Source organism: Mustela nivalis (genome assembly GCF_964662115.1).
Source record: "Mustela nivalis genome assembly, chromosome: 11".
Taxonomy (NCBI): domain Eukaryota; kingdom Metazoa; phylum Chordata; class Mammalia; order Carnivora; family Mustelidae; genus Mustela; species Mustela nivalis.
Window position 1 is genome coordinate 111,785,147 of NC_139030.1, and position 25,832 is coordinate 111,810,978.

The following is a 25,832-nucleotide window of genomic DNA, read 5'->3' on the forward strand; positions in this document are numbered from 1 at the left end:
TCGTTCACAACTGGGATTCACGGCATGTCTACTCCTTTGTTGATTCCACAGTGTCTGCCCTGGGCCCTGCACACGGCTGAGGTGTGCGAGAGTGCACACCGTTCTAGAGCTCCCGTGGGTTTCCTGCAGTGCTTGTTTTAACATTTACTTGACCATACCCGCCCCGTCCACCGAGGGCCTGATGTTATGTCAAGTTTGAATTGCATTTTTTTTTAATGATTTTATTTACTTATTTGACAGACAGAGAGATAGCAAGAGAGACAGCGTGTGTGTGTGTGTGTGTGTGTGTGTGTGTGTGTGTGTAAGCAGGGGGAGGAGCAGGCAGAGGGAGAGGAGGGGAGGAGGGCAGGAGAGAGAAGCAGACCCCCGCTGAGCAAGGAGCCCCATGTGGGGACTCAATCCCAGGAGCCTGGCATCATGACCAGAGCTGAAGGCAGGTGCCCCTCGAATTGCCCCTCGAATGCTCATGATTCCCTACATCAGGGTTTCTCTCCCTGGTGGCAGAGATGGTACTGTTGCCATCTGGGGCTGAATAACTCTTTGTTGTGGGAGACCGCCCGATGTATTGTAGATGGCAGAAGTCCCCCCACCCCCCACCCCGCCGCCAGAATTGTGACAACCCAAAACAGTTTCAGACTTTGCCAGGTGGTCCCTGCGTTAAAATCACCCCCACAGAGAAATCCTGGTCCACATGATTGCTGTCGTGTAATGTGCATCCGTTTTAAATTTTGAATGCATGAGATTGTTGTTTTGGCTTTATTAAAATTTTTAAATCGTTTGATAGACCTGAATAATATTTTGCTCCTGATACATCAAATTTATCAAACAGATGTTAAGAGACTTTGGAAAGAACCAGGACTCAGCACTTACACATAGGGTCAAATCCATGGGGAGCCTGTCCTGGGAATTTTGTTTCCGGTAGTGATTTCCAGGGTTAAATTATAATAGAACATTCTTGTCCTGTTTTATGTTAACTCAGAGGTCAAAGGTGGAGCCAAAATTCTCTTATTAAGGTCCATTATAGGTTTCTTACCTAGTAATTTACCTGACTCATATAAAGGTTTTGTTTTTCTACATTTTCCAGTGTTGAATTCCAAAATTTATAGTCTGGAGTGAAAAAATAAGTAGTTTTTTTCCCCTTTCGAAACCCGTCTGTATTAAAATGTTGAAATGTAAAGCTGCTTATACATTTATTTTTGACATTTTTGTAAATGTGGTGTCAGAATTTGCCCATGTTAATTTCACGTTTCTGAGCCTTTGCTGGTTTTTGACTTTGAAATTCATTTGTGAAATAGAGCACATATTTTAGAATGTTGGAGGTAAAAGAAACTTTAAAGATCATATGGTTCATTCTTACCAGTTTACAAATTGGGGAACTGGCTTTTTCTTGACATTCAAGGCGTATGAATATTTGTGAACTAGACCATGGTTTCATTCCAGCTCAATATCAAACTACTTTATGCCTCCCAAATCAGCATAGGTCTGTTCCAGGCCCGGGGGGGAAACCTGACCTGAAAGGGAACAAGTTTTGTCTCTAAAAGCCTCCTTTGGTATGGAAGGTACATTTTTTCTAGAGTGATAAGGAGTGTGTGTGTCTCATTGATATCATACCTTTCTGGGTTTACTTACTAAATGGGCCAAAATACTTTCCACTGGGCTACGATGGATGGTTTTACCACCTGACCCATGTTCAATTCGTAGAGGAGTTGTTGACTTTGAATATCTCATGGTATAGCCTAGAAGGACCTTTTGGATAAGGAAGCAACTTCCTCTGTATAATTGACTAGAAAATAAAAATAATTTCATCAAAACATTTTCTCTTTTTTCATTGAAGGGAGACCGGATGTGGCACTTTGCCGTGTCTGTGTTCTTGGTAGAGCTCTATGGAAACAGCCTCCTCTTGACTGCGGTCTACGGGCTGGTGGTGGCAGGGTCTGTTCTGGTCCTCGGAGCCATCATTGGTGATTGGGTGGATAAGAATGCCAGACTCAGAGGTGAGTACCTGTTGACTAAGGCTTTGTATTCTCGGGGCCCAGAAACCCCTGGGACTCACCCAGGGCATGTGGCCTGGCACCCCTGAGGGATAGGATGCTGCATGGCAGCTCTTCTGCCTGCAGGGTCCTGGGGCCCCTGCACGAAATCGGAATGCCAGGATATTAAGCTTATTGATTTTTTTTTTTTAGATCTTTGGCAGTTCGTAAATTCCAGATGTTAATAATTAACGCCATAGCTCTTTTCTGAGAACCGTGTTAAACATTAAAAGTTTGCTCAACTCTGACATTCTTTCTAACCATGATGTGCACTTAAGTCTGCTAGTGTGATGTTGCTGGGACAGCTTTAACATCTGTCCTCTGGGTTACAGTGTTTGACACAGCGGCTTGTGTAGGGACTCAACAACTATAGATTTAAGTAAGTGTGCCTGAGTCTGCATCGTGAAGAGCTGAATTATAAACTTTTGATAAAAAGATAAGAAATGATAATATGTTGACATTTATTCTAGAACATTAGTGCAGTTTTCAAAGAGAGAAACTGAACAGTTCAGTTGTGCAGAATATAAGAGCACTGTAAAATAAGAAGTCAGGGTAGAATTTTCCCAAATTATGCACTTGGCAATCCAAGACCTGGCCTTGTCTGTTTTAGACATTGGAGACAGATTGAGGTATTAGTTTCTTTCAGTGCAGGGTGACTAGCCCTGTGTAGAAAGCAATTTGGATCATCAAATTCTAAGACTTGATGCTATTAGTGAAATGGTCAAGATGACATTTTTCTGTCTTGAGAACGGATCGACCAAAACGCAGATAAAGTGAAGTTTTGTGTGCTAGAAAAACATTCCTAGTTGCTTCCATCATTGTTTATAGGAACGTAGGAATATTGTACATCGAGATCTTTTAACCTTAACAGTTGTCAAACACTGAAAATCTAGGTTGGGAATGTTGAGTTGGGTGAAAAAGTGTGGTGGGGTAGCAGTCTCCCATTCATCCCATGAAATCAGCTCCTGGGTCACGGTCCATGAAAATCTCTGATCTTTCTAGGCTGAGTTAATCCTTTCTTCCTCTGTGCTCCCAGAAGACTTTGTCTGTACCTCAGCTGTTGTACTTAACACTCTTACAATTACCTGTTCACATATCTTTCCTTCCTCTGGTCTGTGGGCTCCTAAAAACTAAAAGGACCTCATGTAGTTGACAGTTAGTCCTTGTACAATGAAAGAATGAGTTCTATGTTGGGATTTCATCCCAAACTAATTTCAGAAAGCAGTTTAGGTTTTTATATGACTTTCCGAGCCAGAATGAGCTTCGCCGCCCTTGAAGACAAGAGCTATAATCATACCTCGCGTACACACAACTCTTTATTTTTCAAAGTACTTTCATGAGTATTTTATTTGAGTATAATAATGACCTTGAGAAGTAAAGAAGGCAGGAATGGCTTCTTATCCTCACCGCATAGACATAAGAGACGTTACGTATCTTCCCCTAGATCACCTTTCCTGGTACATGGCAGAGAAGAGACTACAGATAAGACCGTGGGTGTCCTTACTTGGTACACTGACGTCCTTACTCCAGTACTTTGTCTGCGTGGGTGTCTCACTCTAAGGAAGTTGGCATTTTCTGTGAAGGAAGGTGTAGCTTGGGGTTTCATAGCCCCGCAGGTAGCAATAGAATGCCCAGAGGACCACACTGCTACTCTTCATTCCTGGCAAATTTTTATGTCTTTCCTATTCATCTAGACCATCTGATCGTATCAGATTCCGCGTACCCTGGAGGAAGTTATGGATGCTGTGACTTCTTCCTTGACCTCTTCTGTCACTTCCTTTGGTTTCTTGTTTTAGCCTAAGCAACAAAGCGCTGAAAGATGGAGCTTGTCTATGTAATGTGGTTCTGTTTATGACAGTAAACCGTCAAGCGAATACACTAGATGAAATTGTGGTCATTATGAAAGACTTCAACTAACAGGAAAAATGGTGAATACTTCATTCTTTCTGCAAGTTTTGCTGGCCTGATGTGATACGGTGTGGCCTACTGGAAATAGTTCATTCAGGATTCACTTCAGGAATGTTTTTTTCCTTACAATAATTTGCATATGCATGAATGTAGTAGAACAGGGGTATGTGGACAAAAACGGCCCCCGAGATGTTGTGGTGTAGTGAATGCTTTGTCTCTCCTTCTGTGCAGTGGCTCAGACTTCGCTGGTGGTACAGAATGTTTCGGTCATCCTGTGCGGGATCATTCTGATGATGGTTTTCTTACATAAAAACGACCTTCTGACCATGTACCATGGATGGGTTCTTGTAAGTTCCCAGTGGGATTCCTAATGGCAGAAAATAGAACATCTCGTCGTGGTAAAAAATGAAAACCATTTGAGACTAGGGAATATCTTTTTACAAAGACACTGTTGGTGTCTGTGTCCACTTTAATATCCCCTACAGTTACTATGTTTTGTTTCTGTTTGTTTTTTTGCTATTGTTTGAGTTTTAACTTTTTCAATTCTTTTTTGATGGCATTTCTAAGAGTTTATTATGTAATTCAGTTGTTAGTTTTCAGCTCTCTAGTATTGTAATTTGCTCACAATATCTAAGAAATGTTACCCATATACCTAACAGTGTGTCGTGATTGTGTTCCTCTGGTAATAATGGGTGTTTGTGTTTGGGGTCATGAGCTTGGTAACTTCTTACACGAGGTTCTCAGTGAGCTTGATGAAAAAAGGAGAAAGACCTGAGGAGGGGTGGGAAATAGTGGATTAGATGTCACTCTTGAATCTTCTTAAATACTTAGACTGATATCGTCCAGCGTCTAGCTTCAAGGCCCGGCGGGACAATCGAAATCTTCTAGTGTGTTCCCTTTATTTTGTTAATGAATAAGTTGAGGCAAAGTGATGTTAGTTGATTACCCATTGTCGTGCAACTAGCCCGCGTCAGAACTCTGACTTAAATATGGGTCCTCTCACTTCCCCTTCAGTGGTTTTTCCAAAAGAGATATTCTGGGGAGAAATTCCAACCTTACCCCCTTGTTAACCCTTATTATGGTAACTATGTCACCTGAAAGTATGTATGACTTTTACAACTTTTGTATGATGTGTTTTATAGATGATACAGATTAGGAAGATATTATGCCCTTTAACTCGACCACTGGTACCTTAACATATCATGTCGACAAAGTAAAATGATTTCTTAAAATTTTGTGAAATGAAGTTAAGATTTTGTTATTATGCCACCAAAGACCATTTAAACTCCAGTGAGGTAGGTAGAGTGTGTTCACGCTGACCCTTGACCCCCACTTTCTCTGGTGACTCCTCAGACTTCCTGCTACATCTTGATCATCACTATTGCCAATATTGCCAATTTGGCCAGCACTGCCACTGCCATCACCATCCAGAGGGACTGGATTGTCGTTGTTGCAGGAGGAGACAGAAGCAAATTAGCAGGTAATCTGGTGATCTCTTTTAACTAAGTGGGTTATATGAGGATTCACTTTAAGTCAGAGGTTGTGAATGAAGCTAAACTTTTCTTCTGGGCATTTTTAGAAAATATTTATTTAATTGATTGAGAAAGAGAGAGAGAGAGAGAGAGAGAGTGAAGGAGCACAGGGAGTGGGAGAAAACGTCAAGCAGACTCCATGCTGAGTACCGAGCCTGGTGCCGGGCTCAGTCCCATGACCCTGAGATCTTGACCTGCTCTGAACCAAGAGTTGCAGCTTAACTGACTGAGCCCCCCACGCACTCCTCTTCTGAGTGTTTTTAAAGAAGGATAAATTGAAAACAAGTCTTTGTGTTATGTCACCATATCAGTCTCAGTGCAGTGACTTATCTCACTGTTAGCAAGTTACTTTATGAGACAGCAAACTTATCTTTTATTCCATGCAAACCTGGCAAGTAGAAGAACTCTTTCTTTTAAATTCTGCTCACGGTCTCTTTACTTAGTACCTAGAACAGTGAAAATCTGCTGTGAGATTATATCAGTCATACTGTGGATATTATTACCAGTGGTAACTGGTCAGTGTGGATTTTATTTTTCTCTAAAGCAATTGGAAATGCCTTAGTCCTAAAAGAGACTCTAACAGTTAATTCCTTCAACTTTAAAGTTACAGTCTATAACTTTTATTACATTACATGTGATATACAACGTAATTGCTGTTATAAATACTAACAAAATTAAGGCCAGAATATGGTTTCTAAGACGCTTACAATCTTAGTTGTCTATTGGAAACGTGTACAAGGGGCCAGAGAAAGGTGAAAGAACGCTTATGAAGCAGCATGTCCTATCACATCCATATTACCTGGGCGCAGAATAATTCCCTTCGCTCAGTCTTCTCTACCTGGCCCCCCCACAGATACCCACTGGACTGATAATTGCACAGGGTGAAGGAGGAAGGGTATGTCTATCTGCTGATCATTTCAGCTGAATCAGTTCTGCTGCTCACTGAGACAATGGGTGTCATAAACCTGTTGCCCAACCATCCTGACGGACAAGAAAGCCATGGCTGATGATTTAAATGGCTTATCCCAGGACACAGAAGGCGAGATGAGGTGTTGGGGGGTAACAAGCAACTTTGGGTCATGTGGCTGGAAAAAGGCAAGAAGGTGGTGACAGAAAGGAAGCAAAATCTATGGAAGGTCCAAACGAAGAAAGAGAGGCATTTGCTTAAACCATCACTTTGTGGTCCCCGGGTCCTGGGTTTGAGCCCCGCATCGCATCGGGCTCCCTGCTCAGGGAGGTCTGCTTCTCCCTCTCCGTCTTCCTCTCTTCCTGTTCCCTCTGATTGTGCTCTCCTGCACGTTCTGTCAAATAAGTCAATAAAATCTTTTTAAAAAATCATCACTCTGTTGTAGCAGTGTTACAATCGAGACAGAACTAGCACAGGGATTTGAGAGGCTGGTGTTTGAAGAGGACGAATTTAGCACGTGTGAGTGTGCTACGTGACATTCCTCCTAGAGGTGAAGTAGTGATTCTCATTGATTTTTTTTCCTTCCTATAATCATTTACTAATGGGAAATAGTTCCATGCCTCTTTTTGTTACGCTGCACTTTAGATAAGGCTATGTCCTTTTTTGTTTGTTTTTCCTTGTTATTTACTTTCTCTATTTAACCTACTATTTTAAGTATGTCATACATGTCCATGGTGTAAAATTCAAAGCGTATAAAAAAGTGTGTTTTGAAAATAGGTCACGTACATATCTGTTAGAATATACTTGGGAGAAAAAGTTGGCTTATAAAGTGATTTTCTTTCTCCTAATCTGAATTTCTTAACCCATTTTGACTCAGTGAAGTCTGTATACTCTGGGGAAAAAAAGTTCGGATAAAGTGTAAGTTACTCAGAATCTTTAATTTGTTCTAAATATGTACATAAATAAATAACAAAAAACAAAGAGTCCATAAAACCTTGTGGGCTTATTGATGTCCCTGGACAACAACAAAATCAGGTCCGTTTCTCAGCTGCACTTTATTATTAGGAATAATTGCAAAATGGGAGAATCTAGGCCAGTGAGTCCATTTTCTAGCCTTCTGGAATTTCTCAGGTTTAAGGAAGAAAGTAGCCGCTTGTTGAACTTCAGTCTGCTGTGACCCAGCTTTAGGAAGCGGCGCTTTTCTGCGCCCAGCTGGTAGTGGAGGTTGGTAGCCTCGCGAAGGGATGCCTCTGTGTTGTCTTTCTTCAAGTTTCAACATCAGCATTTGTTAAAAAAAAATTTACTTAAAAACCATGCTTCCAAGTAGGATAGAAACTTCTAGTTCAGAAGGTAAGCAAGAGTCTAACTATGGATTTTGGGGGCCATTTCTGCTACAAGGCAGAGTTCTAGGACAGACAGAAAGGAGACAGAGAGAGGAAAAACAGAGAAGGGGAAAGTGCATGTCCAGGGGACCCCCGCTGCGCCTGGGTTCTCCGGCGTCTCTGGACAGACAGACCTGCCGCAGCCAGGAAGCACGGACGTTTCTGCCGGCTGAGTTTTGAAGTCCCCAGAAAACTGTGAGGAACCCCAGCAGGGGACGGGGCCGGGATGCCGAACCCGCCTGTGCCTCGTGTGTCCGTGCACGTCTGTGCAGGGCTGTGGCCCGAAGAGGAGCGGTTGTGAGCTGGTGCTGATCACGCCCCTTCTCCAACCCCAGTGTCTCTGGATTTCAGAGTAGGTTTTTACTTTGGAAGTCGTATCACCGAGGGTAAAAAAACAAACCAACAAACACAGGAGACATTTTCCCTAGAAGATGAAGAAATTTTGGAATTTCGGTGACATCCAGCCAAAATAGAGCTGTTAACATCTAGTTTGGACAGTTCCGGAAAAGGAATTGTTTTCCTACCTAAAACCATTGATTAATCAGTTAGTTAACTAATTTGCCTCGGTACTTGGTTTAGTGTTTTATTAAAGCGTTCTCCTGTGCCATGACCCTTAGCCTGTCCAACCTGCTTGAAACTCATTTCCTCTTCCCAGACTTTTTCCTCTACTTTATTTCCCTATTTTCTTTGTTAACCACTCTTTATTAATAGCCTCTGAATTGGTTTTGTTTTTTATTTTTTGTTTTCTTTGTCCTTCGTCCTAAAGAAACATCTGCTGGTGAGCTCTGTCACGTGTGGCAGTTACATTTCTTATTTGAACTCTGTTGACTAAAAACTGATCTCATGTTTAAGGTAGACAGACGTCCTGGCTGCTACTCCCCGGTGGGTCTGGCTATGGCTCTCGTCCCATGAGACCGAATATACTCTGTGTAATAGCAAGGAGCTACTTCCGGTCGCATTCTGTGCCTCAGCTGTGGCTGAAAACAGTTAAATTGGAGTTAAATGAGAACACATTGTGTGTTTGCAGAAGAATAAAGAGAAATTTGCAAAAAGGACATGTTTGCTTATCCAGAGGACTGATTCTTCCCTAGCCTGTTACCAGTCAAATGATTAGGTTGTTTCCAAAAACCATCATGTAGTTCATTCTGCTTCAGAGAGATAAAAGCTGCTTCCAGATGCTACGTTACGTGTAAACATTATCAGCTTCCTAAGCATAATATAAAAGACAGAATTTGGTGGAACTGGGAAGCTTCCGGAGCATCCGAAACCTGAGGTAGTGCCAGAACGGCAAATCATTGTAATTAAACTAATTTTGTTGTTGTTCTGTGGTTTTCAGAACATGTGTATGCTTTCCCTAATCCTCGATTTTTGGAATCAAAATATTGAGTTATTTCAATCAGTGTCTGTTAGCACAGGAGCTGCAAGTTCACTGGTTGGGGCAGGTGGAAGTTATGAGGTCTCTGCAAAAAATGGTCACGGGTGAGGTCCGCGCAAACTGCCTTTGCCTCTCAAGTGAAAGGTGAACCGTGTCAAAGTTCTCCTGTTATCACGGAAGCCTCATACACTCATAGGACTAATTGGAAGGCAGTTGAGGACCAGGAAGAATCAGAGAAGGAGTAAAGGCAATTTTCTGTTAGCTCACTTATTAGTCACGCATTGCTTTTCCCTGAAGGTGCCCGGCGTGATTGATAAGGATTTGTCTCATTAATCCCAATCTACTCTGCGAGAGAGAGGATAAGAAAATAGGTCATTTTCTTGACTTTCCCTCTTCCCCTCGACTTCGTCTTGTCCTGCACTCTGACTTAGCTCTGTGTTCCTGTGGTCATGTCCTAGCCTTTGTTGTCACCACTCGAGCCTCCCCTTCTGTCATCCTAACCGTGGGCATACACGACTTGAATTGCCGCCTCCTGTCTTTCCAGCTCTTTCCTTCTGGGACCCCTCCCCCGACCGTACTCCAGCCTGGTTGTCACCTACATGTCATGAAATCCGCTCCTCTTGTGTCCCTTCCTTACCAGCTGGAATTCCGAGGTCAGGCATTTGGAGCCCCCTGATCGCTTCCTAGCGTGCGCCCTCAGTTCCGCTGGCCTCTCCTCCTTCTGTCACTTTTCTTTTGTAAGATCCTGGCTACATCCGACCCTCTCCAGGGGAACACGGCCAGAGAAACTGCGCAGTTGTGCTCACCGTCCTCGCTTCAAGTTCGAGACCATTGGGGTCAAGTTGGCCCTTCCATGCCGCCGGTGACCGTCCTGCGTTCTGTGGTCCTTTGCTCCTCCCACTTCCCGAAAGGACTAGTCTCCCGTCCCCTCACGCAGCTCTTCTTCCCGCACCTCTCTTCCCATGCCCACTTTCAGTGATGACCTCGCTCTGTGTTTCACTGAGAAAATAGGAGAACTGAGCGGTTACGCAAGCTCTCGCCGGCAGGCCGGCTGCAGCCGTGCGCGCGGTCTGCGCTCTTGCCCCCAAGGAGGCTCTGCCGGCGGCCGAGCGTGAGCCGCTGCCCTTCGGCTGGGCCGCAGGACCGTCCCGGCTCCGTCCCTTCTCGCCCGCTGTATCGCGCCCATCGACATAACTTAAAGGACAGTAATTTTGCATCGAACAAAAGTGTTCATTTGCTTTTAACATTTTTACTTCTCCCCGCCCCTCTACCACCCCATTTCTTTGTTCTCCTTTTCAGCAAAACTCAAGAAAACGGTGTCTGTTCTCACTCGTTCTTGTTCCTCTCCTCGGCCGGGCTTTGCTCTCCGTTATGCCAGGGCCAACGTTCACGCCGTGAGTCCAGGGAGCGCCGGTCACTGAAGTACAATATGCACGTGTCCCCGCGGCCGGCGCTGGGCTCTGAAGCTTGCGCCCGGCACTCGCCGTCACTGCTCTCCCCGAAGCCCCGGGACCTGCCGAGGGACCAGTCCAGAGCCGCTTCTCCGCGCTCGTCTTCCTTGACCTACCGCAGCACTTGCCCCTCATCCCCCCTTAGAACCAGCGGTGCCCGAGGCTTCCAGGATACCATAGTGTCCTGGACGTTCTCCTCGTTGCCGGTTCCTCTTCATTTTCCTGACCTCCGAACACTGACAGGCCCAAGGCTCGGCTCTCAGATCTTGTCTCTTCTGGATCTACGCTCAGTCCCTGGGCTGGTCTCATCTAGTCTCACTGCTTTAAAACGCCACCAGCTGGGGCGCCTGGTGGCTCAGTCGGTGAAGAACTCTTTCTCGGGTCATGAGCTCAGGGTCCTGCGGTCGAGCCCTGAGTCAGGCTCTGCGCTCAGCGGGGCGCCTGTCTTTCCCTCAGCTCCTCCCCTGGCTCGGGCGCGCTCTCTCTTTCTAAAACAAACAAATCAATAAAACCTTTAGAAACCCCAACTCAGCCAGCCCATGACTGCCAGATTGGCCACCTACTGCTTCCTTTAAGTCCAGGCGTCTTTGACTGCCCACTTGCTGTGGCTTCTCGACCCTCGGTAGGTCTGTGAAAGTCAGAATTTCCAAACTACATACTTGTTCTTTTGCCCCAAACCTGACCCTTTGAAACTTTTCCTTTCTCAGCAAGCGGCAGCTTCTTCCCGGTGGTTGCGCAGGACGGAAACAAGAAACTTTAGAGTCTCCCTTAAGTCTTCCTTTTCTCACACCCCAAATCTAATCAGTTTACGAGTCTTTCTGGTTCTACCTTTGAAGTATGCCCCGCGCCCGTCTCCCTCCGTGGCTGCTGGCCCGGTGCGGGTGCGCGCCGCGGCCTCTCCTGCCGGTCCGTCTGCTCCGCGCGCTCTGGTCTGCGGCTCCCTGCTCTCCTGCGCCCTGCTCTCCTGCGCCCTGCTCTCCTGCTCCGTCTTCACGCCACACAAGCTGACAGGAACCTTTACAAATAGAAGTCAGACCGCGCCGTCTCTCTGTTCATCAGCTTCCAAGGGCTTCCCGCAGCATTCATTGTCGAGGTCCGCATCCTGCGTTCACAGGACCCTGCGTGATTGGGCCACTCTGCCCTCCCCGCCGACCTCTGCCCTCCCCGCCGACCTCTGCCCTCCCCCTGACCTCTGCCCTCCCCTCCGACCTCTGTCCTCCCCTCCGACCTCTGCCCTCCCCTCCGACCTCTGCCCTCCCCTCCGACCTCTGCCCTCCCCTCCGACCTCTGCCCGTCCCCTCCGACTTCTGTCCTCCCCTCCGACCTCTGCCCTCCCCTCCGACCTCTGCCCTCCCCTCCGACCTCTGCCTGCCCTCTCCAACCTCTGCCCTCCCCTCCGACCTCTGCCCGCCCCTCCGACCTCTGCCCGCCCCTCCGACCTCTGCCCTCCCCTCCGACCTCTGCCCGCCCTCTCCGACCTCTGCCCGCCCCTCCGACCTCTGCCCGCCCCTCCGACCTCTGCCCGCCCTCTCCGACCTCTGCCCGCCCCTCCGAGCTCTGCCCGCCCTCGCTCTGCTGCAGCCCTGCCAGCCACCTTGTTGAGTCTCTAACACTGTGGGCAGCTCCTCCTGCTCCAGACTTTTGTGCCCTCCTTGCTCTGGAATCCTCTATTCACTAATATTTACACGACTGTCTCTTTTTCCTACTGTTCATGTTTTTGCCATATTGCTCTTTTCTTCAGTGAGTCCTTTCCGGACCCTGCCATGTTTAAAACTGAAATTTCTGTTTTCCCTTGAGCACTCTCTATGCCCTTTTTGTGCTTTATTGTTTACCCTAATATTTAACATCTGACATGCTGTAAATGTATGTGCTCATTCATTTATTCTTTCTTCTCCCCGGGGAAGGTAGACTCCAGGAAGACACGGCAGAATATTCTTCTTGTTCTTTATAGTGAAAGAATTGGTGCCTAGATCTTCATGGGCATTTAATAATTATTGAAAAAATGAAAGAAGAGTCACCATTCTAGATGTTAAACTAAGTTTTTCAGTCCCAAAGCAGTTGTGATTTTTGAGGCGACCGTAAAATGACGTGTCCCAAACAATAAATTGTTTTCAAACAAAATGGTTTGCTCAGAATGATTTTGGAAATTTGCATTTTAGGCATCTACGCACTTGGACCATGAGTTTGTGTTATGTGAGTGGGCAGCTTCTCTTTGACAGGTTGCGCACTTACCTGCCTCTCTTACCTGCCTCTGCAGATATGAATGCTACAATCCGGAGAATTGACCAGTTAACCAACATCCTGGCCCCCATGGCTGTTGGCCAGATTATGACGTTTGGCTCTGCAGTCATTGGCTGTGGCTTCATTTCGGGGTGGAATTTGGTGTCCATGTGTGTGGAGTACTTTCTGCTCTGGAAGGTTTATCAGAAAACACCTGCTCTAGCTGTGAAAGCTGCACTTAAAGTAGAGGAAGCTGAATTAAAACAGCTGAATTTACAGAAAGGTAAGCTCAGCACAGTGATTCGTTCCTTTTATTCTGGTGTTCAGACCTTAAACGTTGGGGAAGACCAAAATTACGTTGAATTTATATCAAGTTTATTACTGCTGAAGGAGTTAAATATATGAATCAAACCCAGGCTTTGGATGGCCCGAGGAATGATTCTGGATTGAATCTCAGCAGGTTGGAATGGGACCCCTGGCCATTTTCCTTAATGTGAGCAGTAGACATGAAGGGAAATTAATTGAGGGACAGCTGGGAAAATTGAGCCCTAGGAATGGGAAGAACAACGGAGGGAAAAAAGGGAATAAGAAAATCCTAAGAGTGTGAAGAGAGGCGTTGCGTAGCTATCTGTAGGACAGTAGAAGGGAGTGTGGACTTGAAGTGGACATGTCCCAGGAGGAGAGAGGAAGTTCAGTTTCTGGGCAAATCGAGTCTCACGGGGCCCAGAGAATAAGATGCTGTGGTTTTCCAGACGATTACTGGGTTTTTATCTTTGGTGGAAATACAATTTGTTTTCTTAGGTGGGAGTATAAATTCCAAGGGAGTCGGTGGGGAAAGGGAGACAGACCGTATGTGAGAGAGGGGTATCAGCTGTGTGCTGTTTATTTAACATAAATGCTACTTGGAGATTGTTCCTTGGCTGAAATTCTTAGATTAGCAAAAGAAAATACACATTATATTGACATATATCATGATGTCTTTTATTAACAGAAACTGAGCCAACATCCCTGGAGGGAAGTCATCTCATGGGTGGGAAAAGCCCTGTCCGTGAGCTTGAAGACGAGCCAGAGCCCGGCTGCGCCTCTCAGATGGCGGAGCCCTTCCGCACCGTCCGGGACGGATGGGTTTCTTACTACAACCAGCCGGTGTTTCTGGCGGGCATGGGCCTCGCTTTCCTCTATATGACTGTGCTGGGCTTTGATTGTATCACCACAGGGTACGCCTACACTCAGGGGCTGAGCGGGTCTCTCCTCAGTATTTTGATGGGAGCCTCTGCCATCACTGGAATCATGGGAACCGTGGCTTTTACTTGGCTCCGGAGAAAATGTGGCCTGGTTCGGACTGGTCTGATCTCAGGATTTGCACAGCTTTCCTGTTTGATCTTGTGTGTCATCTCTGTGTTCATGCCTGGAAGCCCCTTGGACTTGTCTGTTTCTCCTTTTGAAGATATCCGTTCTAGGTTCATTCAAACGGAGCCACTGTCCACGATGAGCCCTACGAAAATACCTGAAATCATCCTAACAACTGAAATACACGTGTCAAACGGGTCTGCCCCTGCAAATATCGTCCCACAGATGAGTCCTAAGCCCGTGCCCATAATCTCCGTCAGCCTGCTGTTCGCAGGCGTCATTGCTGCTAGAATCGGTAAGTCCTCTCTGTGTGTTGATGGGCTACAGTGTCTTTCCACAATGCAGGTTCAGAAAATTCTTCAAGAAATGACCTGAAATAGTCCCTGAGTGTTAATTTAAGCAAAATCCATTATTTATCCTTATGTATGATCTAGTCTTTAATTATAAAGTTTTTATTTTTTAAAGTATAGCGTGTGTATAGGTACATATACGGTCTTAAAACACAAGGGCTTGACACTTTGTTATAAATGAACATCTTAAGTATTACTCCTGATGTAATTTAATTTTCAAAAACATATGAGCTATAGTAATTATAATGCCATTTAGTAATTTAGAGTCTTTATATTGCTAATAACTCTACCAAAGGAACTATAATTTAGAGACTATTTGTATAGCACGAAGTAAAAAAGATAGTGTTTTTGGTCTAAAAAAAAAAAAGCTAGAAAAAAAAAGCCTTCGGAAAGTCCCTTTAGCGTATGTGTGTTTCTGATATACTTTGCCAGACAAGTGGGTTTTGTAGCTCTGAAAGGAAACACAATGTAAAGACTTCTTATAAGGCAAAATGTAAGTAATTATTAATAGAGCACTAATGAATTACCTCTGCCTGAATTCATTCTTGAAATGAAACTGTGTTTATCTTGTGATACAAAGCAGCCCATTATTTTATCAAGGATAATTAATATTCAGGCAAGACAGCTTTATTGTAGTGGCTTTAGAACCCAAGCAGTAAACGTAATAATGGATTAAAGTCTCCTTAAACTTTAACCGTAAGAAGATATTAGTACATTCACTTTAAGTTTTAAAAATACTCATACTTATATTCAGATTTATTGTCTCTGATTTCAGAGTTTTACTTTTATTGTATAAATAATCACAGTAAAATAGAATTAAAATGTTTGTAGATTAGACTGATTTTTGTACAGTGCCTCTAGAAATCCTTTCCTGAAACCACTATAACCCATACTAGTAACCCAGTGTTTTTATCTTATTTTTTATTTTTCAAGTTTTTATTTAAATTCCAGTTAATTAACATACAGTGTAATCTTAGTTTCAGGTGAAGAATTTAGTGAATCAACACTTACTTAACACCAGTATTTATTGATGAAGAGAATTCTCAAAGACAAGGCTATGATGATATATATATGCACAGTGCTAGGAATAAATGTATATTTTGCATGTCAGTATTTTCAAACTGTGAATCTGAAATGTAAAGCTATGAATTAAAATTCAGTTGTTAACAAATATATTTTATTTATAGGTCTTTGGTCCTTTGATTTAACTGTGACACAGCTGCTGCAAGAAAATGTAATGGAGTCTGAACGAGGCATTATCAATGGAGTCCAGAACTCCATGAACTACCTTCTCGATCTTCTGCATTTCATCATGGTCATCCTGGCTCCAAATCCCGAAGCTTTCGGCTTGCTCGTGCTGATTTCAGTCTCCTTTGTGGCTATGGGCCACATCATGTATTTTCGATTCGCCCAGAAAACTCTGGGCAACAAGCTTTTCGCCTGTGGTGCTGATGAGAAAGAAGTCCCGAATGAAAATCCAGCGAGTACATCCGTTGTGTGAGACAGCGGAGCTGGGGCTGCCCTCGGGACGGGTTAGATCGCACGCTCGCTGCTTTCCTGCTTCAGCCTCCCGGTGGACCGCGAGGCCCTTCTCTCTGGTTTCCCCCCTTGTGCTGTGAGGGCCGAAAGCTATTTTAGGAAACTTAGGTCAGAGGAAGTGAGCTGGTTAATTTCCCTTACATTTAAGGATGGAAGAAAAATAGGAAAAGAAAAGCTCCATTTAAACGTAGCCCGTGGAATGGTAACGCTGATCTCTCCCTGTTTCTTATGAGCGGATGAGATTTTACCTAAGAGCGGTTAGTCAAGGGATTTAACTTATTCTTTAGCAAATATCTGTTATCTGTGCAAGAATTCGGATGCTTCATCTTCCCCTGAAGCTCATTCGTGTCCAGGTCTAGCTCATTTACTTTCTTCTAACATCTTATTCGCATTATAAATACAAATTCTGCTTCCTGTATGAAGAAGAGAGTTTGGGAACCAGTGTTATTCTTAGGGACCCTATAGACTGGAAGGGATTTACATTTATATGGAAGAATGGAGTCCTTCAGTAGCATTCCCAAATAGGGTTTATGGTTGTAAGTTTAGGGAGCACCTTTGTCTTTTTATTTTCCTGGTGAGGTGGCGTGGTCAGCCGATGTAGCACTTGACAGAAGTGGCTGTCGCGGAGCCGCCGGGGGCCGAGGCTGTGGCTGCACCACGGTGACCGCTCGGGGCTTCCCGTGCCAGATGGTCAGGCCGCAGGACCTGGGAGCGAAAGTCCCACAGAAGGGGAGACCCGAGCTGAGCCCCAGCACTGTCCCCGCCGCTGTCCCCTGCCATGTGTATCTTGGAATGTGAGGGAGCCGCTTCCCGCTGGGCCACGAGATGCAGACAGCGCTCGCATGGGAAGGTTTTGTTGTAAAATCATCTGATTGACTCTAAAACGTGTCCCCTAGAGCATTTTTCCTTCACCGTGTTGTGCCTGGAGTTATTTTTACACAATTGTAGAGCAAGGCTGGTCGCCCGTGTGGCTCCGTCACACGTCTGTGAGAAGGATGGAGCCAAAGAAACACTTTTGTATGGATTTTTAAGAAAACTTTTGTAAGTCGTCTCGCCACAGCCAGCCCCTAACCGACGTGCACTTTCGAGGGGACCGCGGTCCGCCCTGTGAGCACTTTCCTCCTCCCTGTGGTTGTCTGCCTCCTTCTCTCCTATGACACGATGATCTCCGGTTGTAAATCTTTGTAAAATGTTTCTATATAAAACCGTTTCTATAATCTGGATTCCTTTTCCTGAGTTGCGCCACCGATGCGTTCCCGTTTGTCACAGAACATGGTTTTGGATGAGCGCATCTTCCTCTTTAGAGATGTAGGACGACGGCGGGTAGAGCGCGGTGGGTTTTCATGTCCCCGCACTGTCCCCGCACTGTCCCCGCACTGCTCCTGTGCACCGACAAGCCTGGCCTGTGCCCGGTCCTTGGCCACGTCCCCGAGCTGCGAGTCCTTCTCCGGCGGGGTCAGGCCGGCTCTCCCCACCGGGTCAAGTCAGGGGAGTCGCGGGGAAGCGCCCTGTGCCCCGCGGGGTGGTGGCGTATGTCCCGTGTCACCTGTCGTGGTAGGGCTGGGCCTCGCTCCTGAGACGGTCCCCGCGAGGTTCCCCCCGCCGCCCGGAGCGGAGCCAACCCCGCACCCGGCCCGCGGCAGCGCAGACGCGGTGCGGCCCAGGCGGGGCGTCCGGGGCGGATTCGGCTCCGACGCGGCCGGTCTGAGGCTCCGCGCGGGAACTGGACACCTCGGCGTCGCCCCGGCTCCGCGTCCGTCGGGCCGGGGGTCTGGCCGCCGTCGAGCGGGCCCCGAGCTCCTTCCCGGGTGGGTCCGAGCGGGAGTCCCATCCCGACCGTGCGGGATGCGCGGAGTCCGGTCCGCAGGGGAAGGTCGCGGCTCCGCGTGCGGCGTCTCGCCAGGTCGCCGGTCCGGGGGCGAGGCCGGTGCGGGACGAAGGAGCAGCTGGAGTCTTGGCCGTCCGTCCGCGTCCACGGGGACAGGGAGGGAAGCGGCGGGGGCCGCGGGCCGGGCGGGCTCTGCTGCTCACGGACGGACGGACGGACCCGCATTAACCGGGGGACGCGCTCCGACCCCTGCGCGGCCGCTGGGGTCACACCGACGAGGGACGCGGCCCGCGCAGGCGACAGTGTCTGTCACGCGCCCCATGAGGACATTCATGAGAGACTCACGCACGTTGTCCCCGTCGCAGTCCGTGACTGCGAGCCTGTCCCCCTCCGCGGCGCGTGGGCTCCGTGCGGGGCCTCTGACGCCGTCCTTCCCGCTGGGCTGAGCGCGGGCGCGTGCGGCGGATCCGGTCCGTGAGGACGCCGCCGCCCCGCCCCCGCCGCCGCCCCGGGAAGGAAGCCGGTTCGAGAACATTCTCCCCGGCGGACCGTGGGACGGACACGCGGCACAAGCGGCGCGAAGCGGAGCAGCTGGACGTGCGGGCCCCGCGTCGGTCCCTGCGCCCTCCCAGAGCAGCCGCGGCTGCGGCGTCTGCGCGGGGTCCCCGGTGCGCACGTTCCGCCCGGTGCCCGGACCGTCCCTCCTGCCCGACGACAGGTGCCCGGACCGTCCCTCCTGCCCGACGACAGGTGCCCGGACCGTCCCTCCTGCCCGACGACAGGTGCCCGGACCGTCCCTCCTGCCCGACGACAGGTGCCCGGACCGTCCCTCCTGCGGACGACAGGTGCCCGGATCGTCCCTCCTGCCCGACGACAGGTGCCCGGACCGTCCCTGCTGCCCGACGACAGGTGCCCGGACCGTCCCTCCTGCGGACGACAGGTGCCCGGACCGTCCCTCCTGCCCGACGACAGGTGCCCGGACCGTCCCTGCTGCCCGACGACAGGTGCCCGGACCGTCCCTCCTGCCCGACGACAGGTGCCCGGACCGTCCCTCCTGCCCGACGACAGGTGCCCGGACCCGACGACAGGTGCCCGGACCGTCCCTCCTGCGGACGACAGGTGCCCGGACCGTCCCTCCTGCCCGACGACAGCCCCGAGCCCCGTGCGCGCCGCGTCCGAGTTTCCCCGGAGAGCGGTTCGCGGGCCAGACGCGGGCCCCGGGGTGAAGTGCGAGAGGAGACGCGGCGGACGCACAGTTGTGGGCGCGGAGAGCGGGAAAGAGCCGCCGGACATCGCGTCGGGGTCGGGGCGAAGGACCCGTGCACGTTCACCCGCGGCCGCACGTCTGCGCGTCGGGCCCAGACTTCTTACTCCGGGTTCTTTACACTGTGCGGCTGCAGGGTGATGACGATTAAAAACAAACAAACAAACAAAAAACTTGAAAAATGTTCTAGATTATACAGTGCGCTCCTGTTTTGAAAAAGAAAAAGCACAGAATTTTACAGGGACAAAGTGCCCTTTCCCGTCGCACTCCCGCAGGGAACCGTTTACGGGGCTTCCTTACAGGTACCACTTTCGGGATGAAGTTTAAAAAATAACTCCTCGTGTCATCGTTGGGCTGCTTCACCAAGATGATCTCTTATCTCTTCTTTGATTTTTAAGTGTATATTTACCCCCCCGATTCTGAGTTAAAAACAAATTTGCATTAAGATTGTTGATATAGCAATTAAATTTTGTAAAATATAGATTAAAAACTTTAAAAGCATAGAAGTAGGTACACAAATCTCTAGCCTAATATATTTATAATGACTGAAAAATCAATTTAGTCTGAGATTCCTTTCAGCCAAGACCGAAGGCCCCTGAATTTGACCTTTGCCCCCTGAGTGACCCTCAGGGAAGCGTTTCATGATCTCAGTTAGACGTTGCTGCTCTTCCAGCTCCTTCCCCCCCATCCCCCGTTCAGAATCATCTTTGCTATCAGAGCGTTTTTGTTTTACAACATAGCAATTCACGGGTAGAGCTGAAATGTTGGAAGAGCCTTGTGACAACGCACACACCTTCCTCACAAACAAGTCTGAACCGGCTACATGTAAGTCACACTTTAAAAGTTCAGTGACTTTTTTCCTTATATGGAGACTTGTTTACAGTCTCCAAGTCCAAAATGGAGCAAATATTTTATCTAAAGGATGGACCAATGAGAGATCAAAGTACAAGAGCTTTTTTTCCATGTTCTTCACCCTAGCCTCGATGCAAATTAGTATATATATATATTTTTTTAAATTTTTTTAAATTTTTTAATTTTAATTTTAACTTTTTTTTTTATAAACTATATATATATATAATATATTTTTATCCCCAGGGGTACAGGTCTGTGAATCGCCAGGTTTACACACTTCACAGCACTCACCATAGCAGTATATATTTTTTATTTGAACATTTTCCTTATTGCATTTTGCTGGGAGAAAGGTGCACCGGAGAAGTTTTGTTCTAAACTGTCTGAGAAGGCGGTTGTCCTCCACTGACACAGACAGTCATAGTGCTGCTAGTGCACGTGCTAATCGAATTAGATTGGTTGAAGCGGTGAGCGGATAAACATGTTTTGTGGTGGTTCAAACACTTCAGGAGAAATGTATGTTTGAAGAACTGGTTTTCTTACAACACATGGTCCCTAATAGGCGAGACCAGTCACAAAACAAATCATACCTGAAGATTCACACACGTGAACCCGGTGTGTGCATGTGTGTTCTGGAAGGAATGGTTACCGTGCGCGGGTCTGTTTCTATTTGCAGCGCACCTGACCGAGCAGAGGTGTTTAAATCAGAGACACGACAATGGAAAGGAACTAACTCATAAACTTCCAGCACTTTCTTTGATCCTCGCTGTAACGCAGTGAAGGCGCTCTTACCCTCTGTGTTTTACAGACGAGGAAACTGAGTCCTACACGAAGGGTCATGTGTGGCACAGCTAGGAAGTGTCTGTCTGCAGAGGCTGTCCTCTGCTCTCCACACCACACGACCCTGGCAAGGCCTTCTCTGACGGGAAGTGTCAGAAAATCCTTACCACCCCTCCGGGGTCTGTTTGTCACAGCACACGTGCTACCTTCCATGGGGACACGGGTGTGACTACGACTCACGGAGCAGGAGGATTTCCAGTTGCGTTTCCAGTTCGTGGCCCGCGTACCCTTCGAGGATGTCCTGGCTGGTCCCTGTGTGGCACTTACAGTACCGTGGGCGGCGTGAGTGAGGTACGTCGGGGTATTTCCTCACATCCCTGCGAGTTGGCACAGGGAAGTAGGAGCGGCCCGGAGCGCTGGGTGTGCGCTGCGGCCTTGTCATTTGTCCGCTCCTGTGCTCCTCGTTAGATGGTCCCCCTTCCCGGGACCTCTGTGAGCACAACGGGAGTGGTGCTATGTGTCTTGTAGGGAGTCCGCATTTCCAGCCCAACACCCGATACAGAGCCCCCAGGACAGTGTTGCTCAGATTCACGTGAGAAGGGATTAAGGATATTCTCTGTTTCAACATCAGCTATTTTTACCTGAATTATCCTTACGTAAGTGTGTCATGTTGGATGGATTATTCAGTTAAATACACCAATTAACTTTACTTGTTCATTGCTTTCTTCAAATGTAACATATTCCCTTTGATAGTGGAAGTCTACCAAGCCATCTGTCTAGAAGAAAAGTACACTGAATTTACGTTTAGTTTTAGGTCTTTGGAAAACAATTAGCTGCAATTTCTTTTGTGGACGTTAGAAAGAACGTGTGATTTTAAAAAGAAGAATATTCTCATCACTGTTTTTAATTCTAATATTTCCTAAACTTCTAGGCACTTCTGTGTAAATGAAAAGGAGCGGGGACAGAGGGAGAGAAGGGTGAAGAGAAGACTTCGCCCGTCGGGCCTGGGGAGAGCGGGAAGGGAGTTCACAACGTGGGCTCTTAGTCAAAGAGTCCACAGCGTCCGTATGTTTATCTACTCTTCCTCCTCAGATGTCCCTGAAAAGACAGCAAATGAGTACAAAAACCTTCAGCTCCTTTTTGTGGCTTGTTTCCAACCCTGGGCAGAAGCCTCAGCAGATCAAGCGTACATTTCTGGGATAAAGAAACAAGCCAATGAGACTGTACCGACGTCTGAGCCCTGGTGCCGAAGGCTGCAGCACGGGTGTGAGCGACTTTCCTGGAGTAGCCGGTCTCGACAGGTGTAGGGAGCCAGTGAGGAAGGTGGGCAGAAGGTTGAATACAAAACAGCTGCTTGCTTCCAGCAGAAAGGAGCTCCAGGCTCTACGGAGAGCAGGTGTGCAGGGCTAATGACACAAGGACATTTGCAAGGTGAACGGTTAGTCTGGAGAGGGTGAGTTCTCCTAGGGAAGTAGCTTCCCCCATAGAGAAGCTCTCATGTTCTGATACTGGAAAGGAAACCCTGATTGTCCTTGTGCTCTCTGCCCAAGTGTCTTAAAGACTCTGTGGTCTCGGGCGCCTGGGTGGCTCAGTGAGTTTAAGCCTCTGCCTTCGTCTCAGGTCATGATCTCAGGGTCCTGGGATCGAGTCCCGCATCGGGCTCTCTGCTCAGCAGGGAGCCTGCTTCTCCCTCTCTCTCTCTGCCTGCCTCTCTGCCTACTTGTGATCTCTATCTGACAGATAAATAAAATAAATAAATAAAATCTTTTAAAAAAAAGACTGTGTGGTCTCAGAGCTATATCAGTTAATTCCAGTATTTATCAAATAGTTATTAAATGCCATAATGTTTTACATTTTACTATTTACATCATATGCGATTGTTTTGACTATAGCTTATAGGTTATTTGCTTTTGGTACTTCTTTTATCATTCTTCTAATTCTAATCTTTTAATTCTCTCCCATCCTTCTTTTTCCTGGCAGTATTTCATTCATACTCTCCAATGTTTTACATTGTTTTAAAGTTCAGGTCCATGGATTTTAAGTAAATAAATATTTAGCCATGCATACCTGTCTTATGAGCAGTTTTATGTAATACGCTAAATTCAAAATGATGACACAAGCTTAAAGTAACACGTTGTAGAAACTCAAAGTTTAATTGACAAAGGATTGAGTAAATAAACACTCAGAAAGACACTGACTGACCTAGCAGTGTCAATATTTATGAAGTAAGAGTCACAGATTTCACATGATCGTTAATAAAAGCTGGTGCTTTCGTTGATTGGGGGAGCGTGTGAAAATCCCTCCCGCCTAAACGCAGGGAGACAAGCCTCGTGATGAGTAACTACCTGAAAACCCGCCAACAATGAGAAGGCGTTCGCCCTGGTTGCAGTAACGAGGGTGAAGCCGGCCCTTCTCACGGGCTACCATTCTGCCCTGTTGGAGCGCGAGCAGCGGCAGCACCGGTAACACCACGAAACCGACACCGTCTTCCCGCACAGCTTTAAACATACATGGACAGTTCGGGTGTGAAGTACAGGCCTTTCAGTTCTTAACCGAAAGCTACAAAGTTAGAGTTGCAGGGCTCCTTCTTACTCTCGGGCTATCTGATGTGTACCTGCTCCCCTTTGCACGTATTTATGTATCATGGGAATCTCTAATAATAGCTATTAGAGACCATTTTCTACCTTCAAATCATGTGTGTTGTTACAGTTCAAAAGCACTAACCCTGGAACATAATTTGTGATCTGGCTCACATCTCACATGATGAAGTCAACAAACAGATAAGAGGAGTTTATTGTGAAACATTTTTGAGTGTCCCTCAGAGCTGAAACATTGTTTCCAATGTCAAAATGGAAACAGAGTTCACTGGAAAATTTGGAGCAGAAATAAAGCATGCCCGGAGGAGAACCCTCCACAAGTCTGCTTAGCTACTCCTCATCCCCTCCTCACTGGGGGTTAGAAGCCTGTTGCTGGGTGAAATGCCCCCGATTCGAGTTTGCAGCTGCAGAAAGTGAGGGTTTCAGAGAAGTCGGTCGACATGTTCCCAGTCACAAATCAGTGTTAGTCCTTGCCAAGACTTACATAGTAGTGCTCAAAAGATTCTGAAGAATGTTAATTTACTGAGGCCCTGTATCTTGCTTGAAGGGAGACAGATCCATTAAAAAAAAAAAAAAAAAGGCCGTTACTTTTCATTTTCCCCACAATTTATTTATCTCATTAAAACTGAAAACTGTTGAAAAAAAAATCACGTCGTTATCTCATAAAACTGACATCTGTGTCTCTTATGATCTGTCACTTTATAGGAGGTTTTGGAGTCCCAGATTGAGTCATGTGGTGTCTGCTCTGTGCTAGTCTGACTTTCGCACAAGAAAAACAAAAACACGTGGGATATCAGGGATATTCGAAAGCTGAGGGTTTCATGGGAAATGGTATCGTCACGTTGTAATGTGGCTTTGCTGTGCTTGAGATGTGCACAGTGCTGTGAGATCCAGAGAACAGCTCTTGGAGCAGCCCGGAGTCAGGAAAGGCCTCCTAGAGAGGCCGTCCTCGCTTCCTTTTTTTCTGTCCCTTTGTCTGTGGTATTTGCTTATTTAAAAATTCCAAATCACACATGAAAGTATAAACAAGAGAGTAGAATTCACCCCAAATCTCTTTACCCAGAGATGATTACAGTTTGATATTTTGGTGAATACCCCCCTAGGCAAATGTGAGTGTGTGTGTGTTTGTCTGTGCGAATAGATAGAATTTTATACAAATGCGGCTATTTTCCTGTATCCTAGTTTATTCCATATCAATGAATTAGAAATTCTGTCACTTTTCACAACTATATAGTATTCCCCTATAGTTTATACCTTTGTTTAGATCGTCTCTGATCAAAGTACAATTAGGTTGTTGCCCTTCTTATTGTTGTTTTTAAATAATTCTGTATTTGGTATCATTGTATATATAACTCTGGATACTCAGGCCATGATCTCTACAGATTCTCTGGAAGAATTGCTAGACCGAAAATGACACACATCTGAAATTTTGATTTATAAATGCCAAACTGCTCTCCAGACAAGTTATACCAATTCCTGTCGCCATGTTTTCCTGGGCCTTTGTCAACATGGAATTTAATCTGCCGTGTCTTTGCCAGACTGACACATGAAAATTCCTTCTGTTCCAGTGTGTATTTCTTTAATCATTATTTTGTCTCATTTTCAAACTTTCAGAATTATTACTCTCTTCATTGGCATGTCTGTCACCATCTGGTTGATTCGCGAGACTCTTCTGGTGCCTGGGCCGTGGACGTTTGCCCATCGTAGGCACAACGGCTCATATTTCACCGCTTTGTCGGAGTCAGGCCCATCAGTCTTTTCTATATTGACCTTGACTTCCGTGTGGGTGGTGAAAAGTCCTCTCCACATCAAGATTTCTAGAACCTTATAGTTTCTTCAATGACTTCTATGGTTTAATTTTTATATTTAAGTATCTAAGCCACCTAGAAGAAGCTGTGATACAAAAATCCGAGGTAAGGTTTCAGTTGGCCATCTGTCTTGAGTGACATTTTTTCCTTGATTTTAAATAATGTGTAGAGTAGTGATGAAGAGAATGGGTCTTGGAGGGAGGTTGTCTGAGTCCAGCTGCTGGGTCCACAGCTTACAAACTGCCCTGACTGCTCACACATAAAACAGGGTTAAATAGCGATCTCTTGAGTGGTCAGGAGGACGTACATTTGTGTATGTCCAGGGATGAGGAGGATACATGGCACATTATCAGAGCTCACAAAATAGTGCTGAATTCCTACGCCACATGGGGTTGTTTCTAGACCCTATTCTGTTACACGCACTAGAGTCTAGAAGTTCATGGGTCAGTACCAATTCCAACTATAACATAACATATCTGTGGACAAGGTCTCTCATTCTTTTTCAGAATTTTCCTAATTCTTCGAGGGTTTTAATTCTTCTAGGTAAGCTTTAGAGTCATTTTGTTAATTCTAAATAAACTCATTAAGATTTTGATTGTTGTTTTAGAGAATAAATACTATTACTATTAGGAAAAATTAATTTCCTTGTAATTTTGAATTTT

The 25,832-nt window shown here is 46.6% G+C and overlaps 1 protein-coding gene across 7 annotated transcripts in view; it reads left to right on the plus strand.

Moving 5' to 3' along the window:
- The window catches only part of SLC40A1 (solute carrier family 40 member 1), a 747,507-nt gene extending 730,249 nt beyond the window's left edge, over positions 1 to 17,258 (plus strand). For all 7 annotated transcript variants that reach the window (XM_082690528.1, XM_082690530.1, XM_082690526.1 and 4 more), the window contains 6 exons: positions 1,835 to 1,994; positions 4,170 to 4,285; positions 5,292 to 5,418; positions 12,843 to 13,088; positions 13,797 to 14,450; positions 15,693 to 17,258. In XM_082690528.1, the coding sequence (XP_082546654.1) occupies positions 1,835 to 1,994; positions 4,170 to 4,285; positions 5,292 to 5,418; positions 12,843 to 13,088; positions 13,797 to 14,450; positions 15,693 to 16,006 (1,617 nt within the window). In that variant the 3' untranslated portion in view covers positions 16,007 to 17,258. The remainder of the gene's footprint in view (positions 1 to 1,834; positions 1,995 to 4,169; positions 4,286 to 5,291; positions 5,419 to 12,842; positions 13,089 to 13,796; positions 14,451 to 15,692) is intronic.
- The last annotated feature ends 8,574 nt before the right edge of the window (positions 17,259 to 25,832 follow it).